The sequence below is a fragment of the Protopterus annectens genome, chromosome 4.part0 (genome assembly GCF_019279795.1).
Source record: "Protopterus annectens isolate FY-2018-M chromosome 4.part0, PAN1.0, whole genome shotgun sequence".
Lineage (NCBI taxonomy): Eukaryota > Metazoa > Chordata > Ceratodontiformes > Protopteridae > Protopterus > Protopterus annectens.
In genome coordinates, this window is record NC_056733.1 from 505548342 (window position 1) to 505568563 (window position 20222).

The window sequence follows — 20222 nt, forward strand, 5'->3', positions numbered from 1 at the left end:
CAGGCTAACACAGAAGGTCTTTGGCTAATGAAGTCTGCAGATGACTGCAAACTAGGAGCCATAATCAAAACTCCTAACGACGTGGACATCCTACAAAAGGGCCTCACTGAGACAGATGCCTGGTGTCAAAGCCATGGCCTCAAGCTCAATGCCAAAAAGTGCATGGTCATCCCCTTTGGTAAAAACTCTGTACCCATGAACTACAACATAGGCAGTAGTATACTTAACACCGAAAGTGTGATAAGAGACCTTGGGACACAGGTGGACAGTAGTCTCTCTTTTGATCATTACATCGCCACAGTAGTCAGGAAATCCTTCTAAGTAGTACACCTCATCACAAAAGGTTTCTCATCCAGAAAAAGAGAGGTCATTGTTCCCCTCTACTCATCACTCATTAGACCCATTATAGAGTACAACGCCCCTTTTGGTATGTACCTCGACACATCTACAACAACTGGAAAGGCCGCAGAAATACCTCACAAAGAGGATTACCGGCCTCAAACAGATGCCCTAGGCAGACAGTCTAAAAAAACTCCAGCTTTACTCCATCGCATATCGCCTACTCAGAGGAGATCTCTGCCTAACATACAAAGCTATGTCAAACCCAGAGCTGTTGGACATGCTCCACTTAAAGAAATCCCAATCCCTCCGAGCTACACACTCTCGAGACCTAAACCTTGTCACCACAATAAACAGAACATGCCGGAGGGATAGACTCCTGTCCCAGAGACTTCCCATACTCTGGAATAAACTACCTATCTATATCAAACAAAGTTGACTGGATGGGAAATAGGAAATACACCACGGGGATCACCTCTGTGGCTCTGCTCGACAGTGGCACAGGAAAATAATTTTCTTGGGTGGCAAAAGCCAGGGTACCTTTTTGGTTGGGCTTGTACAGACCCCAGGGCCGATAGCCTAGTACCTACCTGTGAACCTATGAAAACTCCACTACAACCCTAAATATTATGCTACAAAAGCTGGAGGAAAACATGAAAATCAAAAACAATGACTGAGTGAGCTTTGTGATGCCTTAATTACCAGTTACAAACTTGCCACCAAACTTGGCACTAGCACCAAACCTATCTTAAATGGGGCCCTTCAGCCATTCTGAAAGATGCCAGGATCTGTGATCAAATAAAATATCACGCAGCTCCTGTAGAAGTATTATTTATTTAACTGCATTTGTTAACAGGCAAAGCCCCCTTTTAACCAGAGGCCCAGGAAGAAAAAAAACAATTTACATAAAATACAATACATATTCAAAAAATAAAAACAGAAAATGACCACACTTACTCAAGAGAAGCTTGAAAAATGATCAGGACAAATGCTTAAGCTGTATTAATGGGAGGGAGTGGAGATAGGACAGTAGTGAGTGTACAAAAGTGTTCAGGAGACATAAAAAGTAATCAGGGTGAAGAAAAACAGAAGAGCAGGATTAACTGGTGGAAACAGAAGTTACAGACTAGCTAAGTGTCAACTATTCATTCATACAAGGGGAAACAAATTCAGCAAGTAAAAAAAAAAAAAAAACTTTAGTGGATTTTACCTACACTAGGCAGCATTTATGGCAACAGTTCTAAAACGGGAAAACTTTGCAGTATACATTAATGCAAAACACAATCTCATGATATTCTTACCCTTTTCTCTGATGATATCTATAAGAATATCAATGACAATAAAAGTTCCTGTCCGTCCAATTCCAGCACTGTAAAAAATAAAATGTATCTAAATATTTATCACCAGAAGTTTGACAGTGAAAAAAATAACAGAATACTTCACAAATATATATAGAGCACAAGTCAACTCTCGTGCTGAAATCCATGCCGTCAGTAAACAGTGGAACACATCATGCATTCAAAGCAGGATAAAATTATATGGTATCAAGAGCAAATTCAGGTATTTACTAAGGTAATGTGTAGTACTGCTACTCATCACTCACATTAACATATTCATTATCAGAAATCAACAAACCCAGGTCTGATTCCCTCAGCCTCCATTGCCTTACTGTGTTACTCTCAGCAAGTCACAACCAGACACTGCTCCCAGGCAGATTCTGAAAAAGGTCCATGGAGATCACTGCTCTACCCCAGAAAAGAAATATATACATCAGTAAATAAACATTCCCATAACAATAAAGAACCTTTACTTAATAAAATATAGTAAAACAATTTAACAACAAAACTTATATGATGTATAAGTAGTTGAAACGATCCTGTGATCCCTCCATCACTCATCCTACTCCATGTTCCTACTACAGCGAGCTCTCTAGTGAGACAACCAAAAAGATAGACTAAATTCTTTGAAAAATACAACCATCAAAAATATTACAAATTTTCTCACTGGTATTCAAAAAAATGAGCACATTGGACAGCCCAACTGGCATGCCCACTGTAAATCGAGCACACACCAATAGAAAAATGTCCAGACAAAGTACCATTGAGCAGACAATTTTTATCATATGCTAGGGAATGGCAAAATACAAAAATCAGGTGTGTTCTGCAAAACTAAAGCAACTGAAACATACCAATTTTCCTTGTATTTCTCTGCTGTTCCTCAAAATCCTGACCTTTTTAACATTAAAACAATGGAGATGCTCTTTTCTCCGTTATTTCTCCTGCACTGGACTGATATACCGTACAAGTGTGGGAATGCAAGTCCCATACATATGAACAGCACATCAGCACATAGAAGACAACACAGAAGAACACTGAAGTGCTATTATACAAACAGATTTAAGAAAGGTAAGCAACTCCTTTCTTAAATAATGTCATTGCATAAAAGCAATAATCCATGAGTGTGTGTGGATATATCAGGGTTTACCCATGGTTGGCTTTGTATAATCACTCAGGCTTCATCCTCATAAGACCACATCATCTGTGGGTAAATCCTGAAATACCCGCACACAGTCATGGATTGCTTAAATGCACCACAGATATTTATGCTCACACTGAAACTACATTGATTAACATTTTCCTATCTCATACAAAGCTATCTAAAATCCAACGATATATGCTGGTTCCGGATGTACCAGGAAACACCCACGAAGTGCACCACTCGTTGTACATACACAAATGCAAGTACACTTAAAATCAACTCCTTCTTCACTCGATGTGATAAAACTGCAGAACTTTATTAAAAGTAAGCGCTTTCACCGATTAGGCTTCTTCAGACTTTTTACATTCACTGCATTACTCTTTTGCGAGTAGATTTTCGACTTTAACTATGTTAATTAAAGTCGAAAATCTACTCGCAAAAGAGTAATGCAGTGAATGTAAAAAGTCTGAAGAAGCCTAATCGGTGAAAGCGCTTACTTTTAATAAAGTTCTGCAGTTTTATCACATCGAGTGAAGAAGTTGATTTTAAGTGTACTTGCATTTGTGTATGTACAACGAGTGGTGCACTTCGTGGGTGTTTCCTGGTACATCCGGAACCAGCATATATCGTTGGATTTTAGACTGTTTCTATTATTTAAATTGCTGGTTCCAACTCTCATATTGCTGGCTGTATTTTTTGGATATTTATCATACAAAGCTATAGTTTAACTGCTCAGTTAACAAATTCTTGCTACAGGGTAACAAAGATGGCAGAAGTCATGACTATGACCTGAACTTTGCAAGTTAATTAACATACACCACCAACACTTTACTAGCCATGATAACCATACATCAAGCACTTCATAAAAAACAGCTATTAACAAAACTGATCATACCTTTTATGAAACTTAAAAAAAAAATGTTGAGACGTTTCAGAAATCAATTTTTTACACTCATTAGCAAAGAGACCACTCTGTGAGCTCCTTATTTTTAGCTTTTTACTTCAGTGACTGGGCACACTTTCAAATGATGCCTTGCAAGGGTGTTGTCAATTACTTGCATGCAAGACAAAGAAAATTATGGGTGCACTGCAGTGGAGATGCACAGTTGTACCAGATACTCAAAAAATGAACTCCTGGAATAAAGTAGATGAACTTACAATGGGTGCAAATATTCCTTAAATCTGGAGTACTGCAGTCAGTACCGCAGTCCTCATCAACTAGACCCTAAGCAGTACATACTAACTATGTGCTGCATCTTTTCATTCATGTCCATCTAATACGAATGATAGATCTTTAGGCCACTAGTCAGATCTGACCTGGCAAAGCTAGTGCTCTAGCCTCAAGCTCCTCAAATGCTTCCCTTCACAATGTAAATACCCTGACTCTAAGCTAGCTTCTCTCAGATCAAACTAAGAAAAGACGTGCCTTCAAACTGCAGAAGGAAAAATGTCAAACTAAAAACTCCAAAAAAAGGATAACCTGGCACAAAAGACAAACAGATCAAACTAAATCCACAATGAATATATTTGTTAGTTAAGCACTGTCACCTATACAACTGCAAGACTTCTTCAGAACTAAACCCAATATGAAAAATACAACTTTCATAGGAGACTGAATGGATTAACCAATTATATGATTAGATACTCAAGTACTAGACAAAAAACATTTGAAATCCATTAGAACACTACTAAAAATGAATAAATACAAGATGCACTTTTATAAAGACCACTTAGAGTTAAGATTTAATCTTTAAAGACAACAATTTTAATTTCAGATTCTAACAGAGGTGGGTTTAATTAATTTAATCTCGATTGTCATTAAACTTCCTTTAACTCCAATACATTTACCTCAGGTCCTCTAAGAGATAACTGCACTGAATGAATGACAGTGAAAACAAACTTCCTGAAATTAGGATATAATAGAATGTCTACAGATACCATTATTAGTTGTATCATTCAAATGTTCTCTCACAAATATCCTAAGACTTCTAATTGTTTTTCCAGTAAAAAAGACAAACATGTTTGGCAGGTAGCAAAAAGTACAGTTTTGTACCTACCATAAATGTAGATGTTCGAGGATCCACATTGCTGCAGTCCTAACCATTGGGTAGTCCGCTGTCCAGTCGGCCCGAATACCAAAGTATATGGCTGACGTCGGTCAAGGCGCATTAGACTGACGTCAGGACGTCAGGGTACTAATGCGCATGACCGACGTCATATCCTCAGTCTTTTCTTGCCCCAGATGTCAGAAGACCCTAAAAAGACAAGGCCTAAACCAAAAACACCAAAAAAGCCCTGCACCAAACATATATACAATATATACAGATTTACAAGAATATAGCCTAACCCACACCACCACCCCTAAACACAGAGGGGAAGGAGGGAGGGTAAATTGGACTGCAGCAATGTGGATCCTCGAACATCTACATTTATGGTAGGTACAAAACTGTACTATGTTCTTCATTCCACATTGCTGCAGTCCTAACCATTGGGTAGAATCCCAAAGCAGAGGTAAGGGAGGCTGGCAAATCATAAGGAAGCAGGAGCTGTCAACATGCCTTGCAAAATAGCTGTGGCAAAACCAGCCCTAGATTTAGAGTAGAGAGGAAGGTGGTAATGCTTAGAGAAAGTATGTACTGAACTCCAAGTAGCTGCCTCCAAAATATCCTTAGTTGCCACCCCTTAGAAATGCTGTAGAAGTGGCAGTAGCCCTAGTGGAATGAGGCCTAATCCCAGCTGGAATCTCCTTGCCATGATGGGAATAACAAAATGAAATGCAAAACCCAATCCACTTAGAAATAGTTTGCTTAGACACAGGCTTGCCCAGAGAACCCAAAGCAAAAGAAACAAACAACTGCTGAGACTGCCTGAAATCCTTAGTCCTGCTTAAATAATAACGTAACTGCCTATGTACATCCAAAGTGTGCAAAATCTTTTCTCCCTTATTTTGGGGATCTGCATAGAAGGTAGGCAAATGAATAGTTTGGTTTAAAGCCACACTAGAAACCACCTTAGGCATAAAGGAAGGATTAGTACGTAATGATACCCTATCCTTATGGAAAATCAAAAAGGGCTCTACTGCCATAAGGGCCTGCAACTCAGAAACCCTTCTTGCAGAAGTAATAGCCAACAAAAAAGCAGTCTTCCATGACAAGTATTTCAATTCAGCAGTAGCCGCAGGCTCAAAAGGTTGTAGAGTAAGTTTTTCCAACACAAAATTGAGATCCCAAGCAGGAGTAGGAGCTCTACGTGGGGGTCTTATATTCTTTGCCCCTCTAAGAAACTGCTTGAACAAAGGATGCGAAAACAATGGAGGGTCACAATCATAGTGAGCTGAAATTGCTGCAGCATGAATCTTAATGGAAGAGAAGGACAAACCTTTGTCCAATAACTCAGTAAGATATTGAAGAGCCACACTCAAATTAGGCTCTGAAATCTCCAAATTCTTTGCTGCACTCCAAAATAAAAATCTCTTCCATTTTTCTGCGTACACTTTCCTTGTACTAGGTCTTCTGGCTTCCATAATCACATTTAAAACTTGTTGAGGAAGTTGAGACCTGCTGTGTTTCAAAACAGAATATGCCAGGCTGTTAGATGAAGAGAGTGAAGCTTGACATTGAGTAGGTGACCGTCCTTCTGAGATAACAGGTGTGGAATCAAAGGTAAAGGCCATGGAGGCTTCCTTACCAGACTCCTTAGTAGTGGGTACCAGTGTTGCCGAGGCCAATCTGGAGCTATTAAAATCATCCTTGGCTTGTCTTGTCTGACCTTTAGGAGCACCTTTGGGAGAAGAGGCAGAGGTGGAAAGGCATACACATGAAGATTTTTCCAACTGAAAGAAAGAGCATCCACTTTCCAAGCTGTATGATGAAACCCCTTTGTGCAAAACTTTGGCAGCTGGTGGTTTAGTGGAGAAGCGAACAGATCTATGTCTGGAGTTCCCCATGACACTGTCAATTTCTGAAATACATGAAGATCCAGTTTCCACTCGTGGGGATCCATGATTTGCCTGCTTAACACATCTGCTAAGGAGTTCTGTGCTCCGGCAGAAACCTTGCCTGAAGAGTTAGTTGCAAGCTGAGCGCAGTCTCCCATAAAATCATTGCTTGCCTGCATAGAGGATAAGAATGTGTTCCCCTTGTTTGTTGATGTACCACATGACAGTTGTGTTGTCTGTTAGAATCAACACCTGCCCAGGAAGAAGTAACTCCTTGAAAGCCATTAATGCAAACTGGACTGCTAACATCTCCTTCATGTTGATATGTAGATGCTGTAGTCTGGCAGGCCACTTGTCTTGTATCCACTTTCCATTTAGATGAGCTCCCCAAGCAATGTCCGAGGCATCTGTCGTTAAAATCTGACTCGCCTCTGGCGGGTCACAGAGAGTCCCTTGTTCAGGTGACATTCCTGAGCCCACCACAAAAATTCTTTTTGAATGCAAGGTATTATTTGAATGACAGTGTCCAAATCCTGGCAGTGCTGTGTCCACACATTTTTGAGATACCATTGCAGCTTCCTCATATGCAGTTTGGCATTGGGAAGCACCAGAATACAAGATGCCATGAACCCTAAGGCTTGAAGGACTGTCCTTGCAGTCAGCCCGGACTGAAGAGATAGTTGATGGAAGTAACTGGAAAGATTCTTTTGTTTGTCCGGGGTTAAAAAGGCCATCTGGGCTGCTGTATTCAGTCTCACACCCAGAAAGCACATGTCTTGAGAGGGTACTAGACTGGACTTTATTTCGTTCACAGAATACCCTAGGCATCTTAGCACTGCTATGACATATTCCAGATGCTGCAGAAGATTTTCCTTTTCTTGAGCCAGAATCAGGCAGTCGTCCAAGTAAGGATAGATTTGAATTCCTTTTAGCCTGAAGTAAGCTATCACTGGAGCCAGAACCTTTGTGAATACTCTGGGCGCAGTAGATAAGCCAAAGGGCAATGCAGAGAACTGATAATGAGAATTTCCAGCTCGAAAACGCAGATACTTCCTGCAACTTAGTGTTATAGGCACATGAAGGTAAGCTTCCTTGAGATCTAAAGTTACCATCCAATGATCTTTGCCCAGCAGAGGTAAAAGCTGTTGTAACGTCAACATCTTGAACTTGGGAATGTCCAGATAAGTGTTGAGGATAGATAAATCCAAAATTGGTCTCCACGTGTTCCCCTTCTTTGGTACTAGGAACAGGCGAGAATAAAATCCTAGGCCCCTTTCTGGTACAGGGACTGGCTGAATGGCCCCTATTTGGAGTAACAGAGAAATTTGCTTGTGAGCCTCTTTCCTTTGTGGAGGTGGAACGTCTGGCATGCCTTTGAAAGGGGGCAATGTATGGAAATAAAACCTGTAACCGTGGTGAATGATATCCAACACCCATCTGTCTTGAGTGATTAAATCCCAATTTCCTTTGAAAAGAGACAGTCTTCCTCCCAAAGGAGCTGCCAGACGAGAATCTACTGGCAGCTGAAAAGGCAGGTCATTGGGTCTGTTTACGAAAGGACTGACCCCTGCCCTCACCAGAGGTCTGAGCCGGTGAACCCCCTGTTCTAGGTCTAAAAGAACCTTGAGCTCTGCCCCTACCACGTCTAGACCTACCCCTAGACTGAGAATCATAAGCAGGATATGTCCATCCCTTAGTAGGCCAATTTCTACTAAACTTCGGTGGCTGCACCTGCAAAAAATCTTTAACAGTTTGCATAGACTTAGCTTTGTCCTCCATTTTCTTTAAAACTGCTTCCACAGGCGAACCAAATAACACATCAGACTGTAAGGGAGCATCCAAAATCCTAGTCTTAACATGCTCTGCTAAATTCTGATCCCTCAGCCAGGCATGCCTGCGAAGAACAGAACTAGTGGCAGCCACCCTCGAGGAGGCCTGCACAGCATCAAAACCACATTGCAAAGAATGCTTACCCACTTGTTCAGACACATGAACTAAATCCAGCAACTCTTTACACTCTATACCCTCCGCCAAAGCATCCACCTTAGATTTCAATTGTGAAAGGAGATAATTTTGATATTTTAGCATGTGAAACTGACAATTCAACGCTCTCATGGCTAAAGTGGAAGAAGTATACACTTTCTTTCCCCACCTATCCAAAGCCCTTGCCTCTTTATCAGTGGGAACAGGATTTTTAACAACAGAGGCCTTAACACCTTTAGGCCCCTGAGAAATAGTTTCGGGTCTGCCCTAGGACTCTTAAACAGATACTTATGAGCTTCAGGCACCCTATAGTACCTATCAGGTTTAACAGGGGCAGGAGGCAAAGAATCAGGGTTCAGGGAAGCCTCTGCAAAACATCTTCCACCACATTCAACACAGGAGGTATAGCTAAGGGCCTATGCTGGGGTAAAAATAAGAATTCCCTAAGCCTTTTCCTGGAATCAGAGTAATCTTGGCCTTCCCATTTAAAGTGCTCCCTCATGGAATGCAGAGTCTCTGAAAATGAGAAATCCTCAGGAGGAGAAGCTGTAGGAGTGGAATCATCCACATCAGAATCAGAATAAGGAGGATACTCCTGCAAGTCTTCCCAGAAGACTCAGAAGCCTCTGAACACTGTTCAAAACTCTCAAACTCAGGTTCCACCCTAGGCCTCTTATCAGGAGGGGGCATAGAGCCTCTAATCATAGTAATTAAATCTTCTGCCATTTTAAGCATATGTTTCTTAGGCACAGAACCTGAAGTGCTAGGAGAAGCCCCCACTGAAGCTAAACTTGGCCTACCTCTCAAAGAAGTTTTGGAAACAGAAGGAGAGGCTCTAACTACCTTGGGAAGAGAGGGAAGAACAGTTACCTGAGAGGCCCCTCAGCCTGGCCTACCTCCTGAGAGGGCACATCCTGTAACAGTAAAGTCTCTGCCTGAGACTCCAAAGAAACTCCTGGCAAAACCTCTGGCTCCACTGAGCCTTCTAAAGAACCGACGTCCGGGACTGCCGGTTCATCAACCCTAGGCTTTGCTGTTTTGTCCTTGCGCTTTTTGGACGAAGCGGGCCTCGGAGCATCCGACGGCATTTTATAATTACAACGCTTCCCAAACACTAACCTGGCACAGTCTAACCTTCTCTTAATAGTGCGTTTGTTAAATCTAGCACAAGAGCGGCAACCAACAACGTCGTGCTCAGGCCCTAAACAAGGTATACACAAAGTATGGTAATCTCTATGAGGTATCTGCTTCCCACAAGAAATACAGTTATTCACTTTTTCTGACATCCGGTTAAATACTGAGGCAAGAAAAACCAAAATGTTCCCCAACAGGGTACTTAGCCAACTTTGATTCGGTCTGAAACTCCGACTTCGGAAAGTTTTCAGAACGCCAACCTGCACTCGCAAAACTGCTTCTGCATCGGACCATGCGGCAAAAAAGACTGAGGATATGACGTCGGTCATGCGCATTAGTACCCTGTCGTCCTGACGTCAGTCTAATGCGCCTTGACCGACGTCAGCCATATACTTTGGTATTCGGGCCGACTGGACAGCGGACTACCCAATGGTTAGGACTGCAGCAATGTGGAATGAAGAACATCAGACCACCCCACAAGAGTCACAAATGAAGTGATCCTTGATTTGAATAGTCTTGGCCAAATCACTTACCATATTATTACTGCCACTGATCTACATGTTTTACAAAAACCACAAGGGCAAGTTTCCTCAATTTTCTCAGTATGCACAATGTTGAAATAAATGCTTTTGTCAACATTTAAATGTTGCTTAAAAATGTTATGCCTTCTATATGAAAACGTAGAAACTTCTTCAAAAATTCTTTTAAGACAATGAGCTAAAATAATTTTCCAATTATTCAGTATAATTTTGTGTATAATACTGCTATCCATACTATAATCCAATACAAATGAATTAGTCCTTGAAAGACAAGTAAAATGTGAAGCAAATATGCCACATGATGGAACACTTGATAACTGATCCTAAAATATGCAAAAAGAACTATTTTCGCACTGCTTCATGGCTATATCTAAAATCTTATTCACAAACTCTGCAGTGTCTTTTCAAAAACTCATGATCCAAACTTGTGAGCCTAGAAACTAATAAATGGTAAACTAAATTTTTCTAAATAAAACCTGGATTGGCCCTATTCTGATATAAGCTTCTTTCCTATAAAATGTATGGATGAAAGCACTTAACTAATGCCACACATTCTACTAGTGTTCTAGGACTAATTTGACTATTATGCAAAATTACAGTGAAATGAAAATTTTGAATTCATTGCGCGGAGTTAAAAATTTTAGTGAAGTTCTTATATTTTCATATAGGTGGTCTAAAATATAAGGCAATATAGAAATACTGACAGCAGTATTTATTTTAACATTGCATATACTGAGGAAATTCAGGAAACTTTTTTGTAAAGCATGTAGCTATATGAATGGCAGTAATATTATGGTAAGGGATATGGCCAGGACTATTTAAATCAAGGGCCACTTCAACTGTGACTTGTATGGTGATCTATTTGGTTACCTACCAAACATTCTATTCAATGTTCTAATTTCAGGAAGTTTGTTTTCACGTTCACTGATTCAGTGGTTAGTTATCTCTTGGAGGAGGGGATTAACTAATGCATTACAATTAAAGGAAACTCAGTGGCAATTGAAATTAAATGCATTAAACACATCTGGTATTAAGGATGCTGTCAGTACTTCAAGTAAATTAAAATGATACTCTTCAGAGATCAAATCATAACACTCAGTAGGCTTAATAAAAGTGCATCTTGTATTTATTCATTTTTGTTCTGTGTGAACAGGTTTCAAATAGTTTTTATCTAGTACTTGACTGTCTAATCAGATAATTGGTTAATTAGTTCATCCAGTCTCCTATGAAAGTTGTATATTTTATAATAGATTCTGTAGTCTTGCAGTTGTAAGGACAAAAGCCCTTTAATACTCATTACGGATTCAGTTTGACACTTGCCTTTTATGCAGTTATTTTCATTGGAATTTTTAGTTTATTGTCTCAGCTCAAGTTTGCTATCCGAAGTAGGCAGGACAGAGCATAAACTTGTTCAGAATCCATACAACAGAACAAGGTAGGTGGATGATGGGAAGGATGCCATATTGAATGGACAGGAATGAAAGAATCCAACTTTATGGTAAGCACATAACTACCATATCATTTTCATTCCTTTTGTCTGATCCAACTGATGGGTCACAATCCCCACCTAGTGGAACACATGGGTGGTGTTATGACAACAACCTTCTAAAAATGGAGGCCTCACAGGAAGCCCTGGATCTTGAAATCAAATAAAGCTTGCAATGCTTACAAAAGGTATGCAACATGGACCAACTTGCTGTAGAACAAATGTCATCAAAGAAGGAATTTTTGAAAAAGACTGTAGATGTGGCTACAGAACAAGAACGAGTTCTCATTTTACTTGACAATGGCTCATTACGACTTTTAGGTGAATGGAGTTAAGACAGCCATCTGAGGAGGGTTATCCTAGTCACTTTCTTTCCCAGTCTGTTTGGTGCCAAAGATTCAAATAACCGAGTTGTACACTGTGCAAACAGAATCTCAATTGCTTGTGATCATTTAGGGTGTGAAGAGTATACTCTCTTTTTGGGATAATTACGAAAGAAAACAGGAAGGTGGATCATTTCATTTAACTTGGTTTCAAAGGCCTTAGGAATGAAGGTCAGATTAGCTCCAAGAGACACTGGCCCTTTGAAAAATGGGATATGACCAGACAGAAGAAAGAGCATGTAGTTCAGAAATTATCCTGGCTGATGTGATGGCCATGAGAAAAATTATTTTCCGTAAAAGAAATATCAAGTCAACATAAGACGCCGATACAAAAGGAGGTTGTTAGACCATCCAAAACCAAATACAACTTCCAAGAAGGGGTTAGGTTGTTTCACTGGTGGTCTGATGAGAAAAAACCCTCTCAAGAAAGCCATGCATAGTCAATGTGATGTCAGCGACAGGAAGTCTACATGTGGAAGAAAACTGGAAATTGAAGCCAACTGGTTGAGAAACTCGCACCTGCATCAAGTACAGTTGATAACAATGAAATCTTCAGGAATTAAAGCCTCAAATGCTTAGATCACGCATAAGGTGATCCAGAGAGAAAAACACCTCCATTTATTAAGGTAGACCTTTTGTACAGTACCTTTTTGGGAGGATGACAGAATTCAAACATCCTACCATAAAGCAAGGTACTTGGCCATTACTGGAGGTAGAGAAATCAAGTGGTTAGTTTCAGGTACTGAAGATATGGGTTAGGCTTCTCAGACAGGTGAAAGTGTAGATCTGATACTGGATCCAAAAGCCAGGGTGGCTTCTTGAGATGAAGCTTCAGTAGAGGGAACCAAATCTGTCTAGGCCAAAATTCAGTAGAGAGAATAACTTTTGCTTTGCACCGAAGAGCTTTCTGTGCAAATTTGTGTATCGAGTACTGGTGGGCAAGCTATACAGGATTTCAAAAGAAAAATGCTCAACTAAAGTATTTCTTGGGGACTGTCTGCCTTGGGGGACCAAGATGAAGTGGGTCCTGCACTTTGTGTTGGCCAGGGAGCTTTGGAAGCCTAAACCTATTTACAATTTAGAAAGGAAAGAGAACTGGACATCTAATCTACACTGAAACATAGCCAGAGAAGGCAGAACAACAACTTCACATTACAAACATCAAAACGTATATAGGGTAGTGGAGCATTTAGCTGCACATTTGGAAACCACAGCCAAGCATGATAGCAGCAAGTGAGATCTGAGTGAAGCTATCTTAGGACATGTGTGCTATGCAAGAGAAAAGTTTCAGAAGCTTGAGGCTGAAACATTAGGTTTGCAGGCTGGGATCAAACAAACTTCTTGAAGACCCATCAGGCTGGATTGAATGAAAAGGATCTGACCCTTGCTCTGGAGTGACAAACCAATTTATGACCATCTATACAGATACCCATCTGACTGCTTCAGATATTTCCCAGGCTGAAACATTCCTAAGAGGGGTTTGCAGCAGTGGCTGCTGCCCAGAAAGAGTAAGGCCTAATCATGTCAATGAAGTCTGAGTTGCACTGTCTTAAGAAAAAGTAATACGGCTGTCAAGCCAGATGGAAAGTGTTTTAAGACAGACATGCTCAGTTAACCCTTTAGAAATTAAACAAAATTGAATCAAACTCCCTCTTCACTCACCATGTCTCTAAAACCTGTAATTCCATCCCCTTAACTCTAAGGGTACTCCTTAAAATCCTTTAAAATACAGTTATAGTCCCAACTTAGTCAACTCCTGGGTCTGTAAATGTGCTGCACTTAGATGATGATTCCTTTCTTCAACTCCTCCACAACCCCGTCCTATCCTAACCTCGTCTGTGCTTCAGCCAGCCCTTACTCTTGCTTTACATTCCATTCTCATCTATTATTTTTCTCTCAAACACTTCTATTTATTCACTGTCCCCACGTAATACATATTCAGTTCATCATTCTTAGAACTTCATAATCTTCTTTATCAGCTCCTATCCCTGTACACTTTGAATATATAATTTGAAATGTCTTGGTTCAGTATTGAATGCTTTGATATTCTGTATTACTGTCAATACAATTACTATTTTCTTCTGTATGCACACATGTGGTAGCTTTTACTGTTTACATAAACTTGCATAATGATGCTTTTCTCCCTAGGTCTCCACTGAAAATGGGACTTTTGCCCAGATGGATTTTCCCGAAAATCAAAAACAATTAATACAATAAATCTGCATATCTTTAGTGTTTTATGTAAAATCTCAACTATTTATGGACATCATTCAACGTGTGCAGAAGTCACCCCTTATTACTCTGTGCAATCTATAATTTCTTTGTAGACACCCATTGGGCACAGAATCCCCTGCAACCCTATTTTTCAAATTTGGAAAGAAAACATAGGGAAGTGCAATTGTGAGCAGCTCTACACAATACACAGGCCTGCCACTGTGTGGCTATTTCCTCATGATAGCTTCTGACCAGCACCCTCCCTATTAAGTTAAATCCCTCCTTCACTGGATGCTTTCCTCTGATAAAATTTATATTTGAGAAAACAAATACAACACATCAGTTAATGTTAGCTGTGGAGAAAAACACCTAGCACCAGCAAGTAGAGTTGTGTAAAATCTTATAACAGTAAATGTCCTCATCACTGTTGCATTATACTTCACAATAGGGATCCCTGTCAGCAGTAGCCCAACATCCAGCTGGTATATCAAAGCCTTTAGGTTGTAATAGGGATGCCGTACATCACATACATGCTTCCCGTGCACAGAGTATGGTATAAAGGTAACATATGGACATATCCTCAGAACTGAAAAGCCCCAGGAGGAATGACAGTCTAATAAGAAAAAGAGGGAACATTAACGTCCAGGAGGAGAAAAGAAACAGGGAGAGGAGGGAGCGAATACTGCAACAATGAAGAGGAGAACCATCTACTACTATGGTAAGACTTTACATAACTGTCCTTCTATATCACTGCTGCAGTATTCTTCACAATAGGGAGAATACAAAAGCTCAGAAAGTTGGGAGGAAGAAGACCCAGCAGAGCCCTCAAACAAACCTATGCAGGATAGCCTTGACAAATCCAGCTGTAGCCCTAGAAACATCCCACTTATATTGCTTGGTAAAAGTAAACAAAGATGTCCAAGCGACTGCCTCAAGAATAGAATTACTATCTAAACATTTAAAAAAAAGCACCAGAAGCCACAGTTCTGGTAGAATGAGGCTTAACAGAAGGAAGGCTTTTTCTATGAAAGGAATAACAAAAGGAAATGGCTCTAGAAGTCCAAGATAAAATGGTTTGCTTGGAAACAGCCAAGCCTAAAGACCTAGGATGAAAAGAAACAAAAAGCTGCTCAAATTTACAAATCGCATTAGTTTTATCCAAATAATATCAGAGTTGTCTATGCAAATCCAAGGTATGAAGAACCTTCTCACTAGCAGATTGTGGCAAAGGGAAAAAAAGTGGGCAAATAGGCTGATTTAAGAGACATCTCACAAGTCACCTTGGGCATAAAAGGATTAGTACGAAGAGACATCCTGTCCTTATGAAATACCAAAAAAATGAGTAACAGCCATAAGGGCCTGCTGCTCAGACTCTCACCTGGCTGAGGTAAGGACCAAAATAACAGTTTTCCCAAGAACACTGCTGTATGGAATCTGAAGCTGCAGGCTCAAAAGTAGCCAGAGTCAGTTTTTCCAAAACAAAGTTAAGGTCCCAGGAAGGAGAAATAGGCTTCCTGGGAGGCCTAATGTGAAGGACTCCTTTAAAAAAGTGTTTGACGTTGAATCTAGAAACCAAAGGGGGAGTTCAAAGGCAGACAAGCAGAAATAGCTGAGAGGTGAGCTTTAAACAAGAGAGTATGCCAACCTAAAACATTAAGCAATTCATACAAATATGAGAGAAGCAAAGGAACTTCCATACAAAGTGGATCCAGGTTACAAGAAATACACCAGACAGAAAATCTCTTCCATTTGGATAAATAAGATTTCCTGGTAGTGGGTTTCCTGGCCTCCTGCAGGATCTGAAGTATGTCCTCAGAAAAAAGGTGCCTGAAAGGGATCAAAACCTTATCACCCACAATGTCAGTTGAGTGGACAGGTGGGGGATGGACAAGATGGCCCTTCTGTCTTGTGTGAGTAGGGCCATCCTGCGAGGTAACTTGTGATGAATACCCTTGGCCAAATGCAGAAGAGGGAACCAATGCTGTCTGGGCCAAAAGTGAATTACCAACAAGATCCTGGGAACATCCTGTCCGATCTTGAACAGGACTCATGGTATGAGAGGAAGGGGAGGGAAGCCATAAAGAAACATCCCCTTCCAAGAAAGAGACTGCATCCATCTTCCAAGCCATAGGACGTGGGACTCTGATGCAAGAGACAGGAAGCTGCCTATTCAAAGGGAAGGCAAAAAGATCTACTTGAGTACCCCACTGGTGGACAATGTCCAGAAACATCTCTGTGAAGCAACCACTTGTGCATTTGTGTTATGGACCTGCTCAGAGAATCTGCCACAATGTTTGGATATGAGGGAATGTAAACCACTTAAGAGTCACCTGGTACTGGACAGAAAGATCCCACACCTAAAGAGCTAGACTGCACAGGAGATAAGACCTTGTGCCCCCCCCCCCGCTTGTTGATGTACCACATTACTGTAGTATTGTCTGTGAAGATTTTGAGGGGACCTGGAAGGAAGAGAGAAAGAAAAGCCTGAAAAGCCAGGCGAAGAGCTCTCATCTGTGATATTGATGTAGTCCTCCTTTTGATAGACAGACCAAAGGCCCTGCACTTTCAGAGAACCGAAGGAGGCCCCCATCCCACATGAGACATCTGTGAAATGTTCCTGAGTGGGGACGGGAGGTTGAAAAGGAAGCCATGGGTTGATGGACAACTGATGAATCCATCACTGAGGTTCCAGCTTGAGGCATGGCAGAAGGGGAATTGGAAAATCCAAAGGATGATAATGTTGAAGCCAAACTGACCTTAGGAACCATTGGAGCTTTCTCGTATGAAGCTTGGCCACAGGAAGCACAGGAATTGTGGAAGCCATGTATCCCAGAGCCCTTAGAAACTCTCTGGTTGTAATGGAGTCCAGAAGAAGAAGGGATTGAAAGAATGCAATCAGAGTTAAAGCCTTGGGAGGAGGCAGAAATGTCAGCATTGAACAGTCTGGAACTTGGACCCTAGAAAAATACGATCCCGAGGAGGAGTTAGGAATAACTTTTGGAAATTCATTGCAAACCCTAGGCTTGCAGGAGACAGAGAGCAAAGTGAAGATGCTGAAGTAAAATCACTGGAGAAGCCTGAATGAGCAAGCTGTCCAGGTAGGGAAAGATCTGGATTCCCCTTAGTCTGCAAAAAAGCAATCACAGGAGTGAGGCATTTGGTGAAGACCCTTGGGGCAGTAGAGAGGCCAAAAGGCAAAGCAGAGAACTGAAAATCCGAGGAAGCAGAAAAACGTACAAACTTCCTGAAAAGGAAATGAAAGGGATATGGAGACGGGCATCCTTGAGATTCAAGGGAACCTAGAAAAGCCGAGGAGGAAACCAGGTTTGAAGGGACAGAATCCAAAAGGAAGGAAAGACTAATTGTGCAAAGTCTTACCATAACCATAGATGTCCTCTTCCATGTTGCAGTATTCTCACTTGTGGGATCCTCCACCTCAGGCAACCTGAACGCCCGGCTCCTATGCAAAAGCTTAAGCCTGGCTGCTGTAAGGTGCATGGGACGTCACACACAGAGCCAGAAATCATGAGACATAAATGTGATGTCTGCATGCACAGACCTCAGAATTTCTCTGTCGCAGTTGAACATCAGCTTGCTCGCTTTGCTCAGCGCTAAAGAAAGTCAGACATCTTCAGATTAGTACCTCCGTGGGGAATTTTTCTTATTTCTACTTGGGCTTGGTTTGTTGTTGCTCCTTATCTAGCCGATGTCATCTAGAAAGCGGAAATGTAAGTACAGCTGCCAGATACCGCACAAGGATTCCCATGAACTTTGTTCTGCTTAGGACATCCTTCAAAAAGGTGTTTAGCTCAGAGATCCAGAATGGGTCTTCCAGATGCCTTCTTTCCTGGGAACCAGAAACATTCTGGAGTGAAACTCCATCCCCTTTTGAGGAGGTGGAACTTCTCAAACTGTTCCTTGAGAAAACAGGCCCCAAAGCACCTTTGGGAAAAAGGGCAGCTGTTCCTGAGGAGGTTGAGGAATGCCCAAAAAGGGCAGAAGAAATTTCCAAACCATATAATACCCCTGATGAAAGATAGAACCCAAAAATCTTGAGTGATACTTAACCAAACTGGATAGCACAGGGGAAAGACAAAGTGGGGAATGTGACTGAAGAGAGGGGCAAGGATAGTCAGACAGCACCTGGCTTGTCTATAAAAGGTGGTGTCTGAACTAAAGGAGTTTGAGCCGACTTAGCAGGAGAAGCCCTTCTACCACCATTCTTACCTTTGGTTGGAGGGCAAGATTGACTACAGACAAAGGCAGTTTTATTAGGGTAATTCCTTTGAAACATGGTAACAGGTGAAACAAATATTTCAAATCCTTACCCTTTTCCTGAAGGGACTTAAGCAGCTCAGCAGCACCAAAAAGATGTTGGTTATCTAGAGGAGCATCAGTCAGCTTAGCCTTATCATCATCAGGCAAAAGCAGGAGGCGAAGTCAGGAATACCCCATCAACACAGAACCAAAAGACGAGGCATCAGCTGCATCTTAACTGCATTTATTAGAATGGCAAGCTACTTGAGAAAACAACCCTAGTAAACAAACAGCTAAAGTCTTCAACCCTAAAGGCCAAGGTAGCACAAGTATACACTTTCTTACCCAACTTCAACATAGTTCTGCTGTCCTTCTCAAAGGGGAGCAGCTTTATAGAAGGCAAAAGCTTGCATGTATTATCAAAAGCAACAGAACCAGAGGTGCACTTAAAGGAATTTATAATCCTCAATCACCTTAAAAAACATATAAGTTTGTTTAGAAGCAGGGGGTTGGGAATCAGGAGCCTGACAAGCTGCAGAAAAAGCATCCAACAAGGCAACAAGAACAGGAGGGACAGCAGAGGACTTGGGAGACTCCATTTGAAGGAGCTCATAATACCTTTGCTGGACATCAGAGACCTAAGCACAATCCCACAAACTCCATAACACAGGACATTATATCACCAAAGGAAAATTCCTCAAAAGGATGATCAGGACTAATAGATTCATCCTCCTAAGAACCGTAATCCAAGGGAGAGGGAATCTAGGAAGAATAGGCCAAGGGTTCTTCATCAAAATCCACATACTCAAAAGAAACCTGCTCCCCGGGCTTTAAAGAGGAGTAGAACAATAGCCCCTTGAGGAGGCTAGAAAAGCCATAAGGGCATTAAACAGGTTGTGTGTGAAATCTTGCCATTCACATTGAGGTTCTGTGGGAGACAGAGGAAGGTGTTTACTTCTCTGCGTCTTTTTCAAGGGGACATCAGCCTTAAAGATCTTAGCTGGCCCTGATCCCTGACGACACTAAGTGTAGTAGGAATCTTTTCTCTGAGCAAGATTTGAGGAACACCCCTAGACCTTTCAAAAATAATCAGCTACAGTTCCCCCTGAACATCTGAAAAGGATATCTGCAAAGACTCAGGGGACGTGCCAGAAGCCGGATTCATTCTGGCCTCCAAATCAGTCATGGCAGAGGAATCCAGCTGAAAAACTGGGCAGTCCTCTGAGCTTGCACTAGCCTTGAGAGAGACGTCTGGTGGAGGCTGTACAGCCGAAGAATCTAACAAAATTTTCTTCTTCATTGATGGCTGACCCCGGGGCCAGAAAGATTCCCCCATAATTCTCTTAACCAATAATTTGAGACATTGGCTCTCAAAGTACATGGCTAAAGAGGAAACAGGACTACCCAAGGTCTTTCAAACAAATGCCTGACAAAAGGAACAAGACATGGTCATGAGAAGCACCTAAGTAAAG

General features: G+C 41.3%; 1 protein-coding gene across 1 annotated transcript in view; it reads right to left on the minus strand.

The window, feature by feature from the left end:
* The window catches only part of PTPN11 (protein tyrosine phosphatase non-receptor type 11), an 811421-nt gene that overhangs the window by 361144 nt on the left and 430055 nt on the right, over positions 1-20222 (minus strand). The window contains 1 exon segment of the mRNA XM_044069754.1: positions 1641-1708. Coding sequence (XP_043925689.1) covers positions 1641-1708 — 68 coding nt within the window.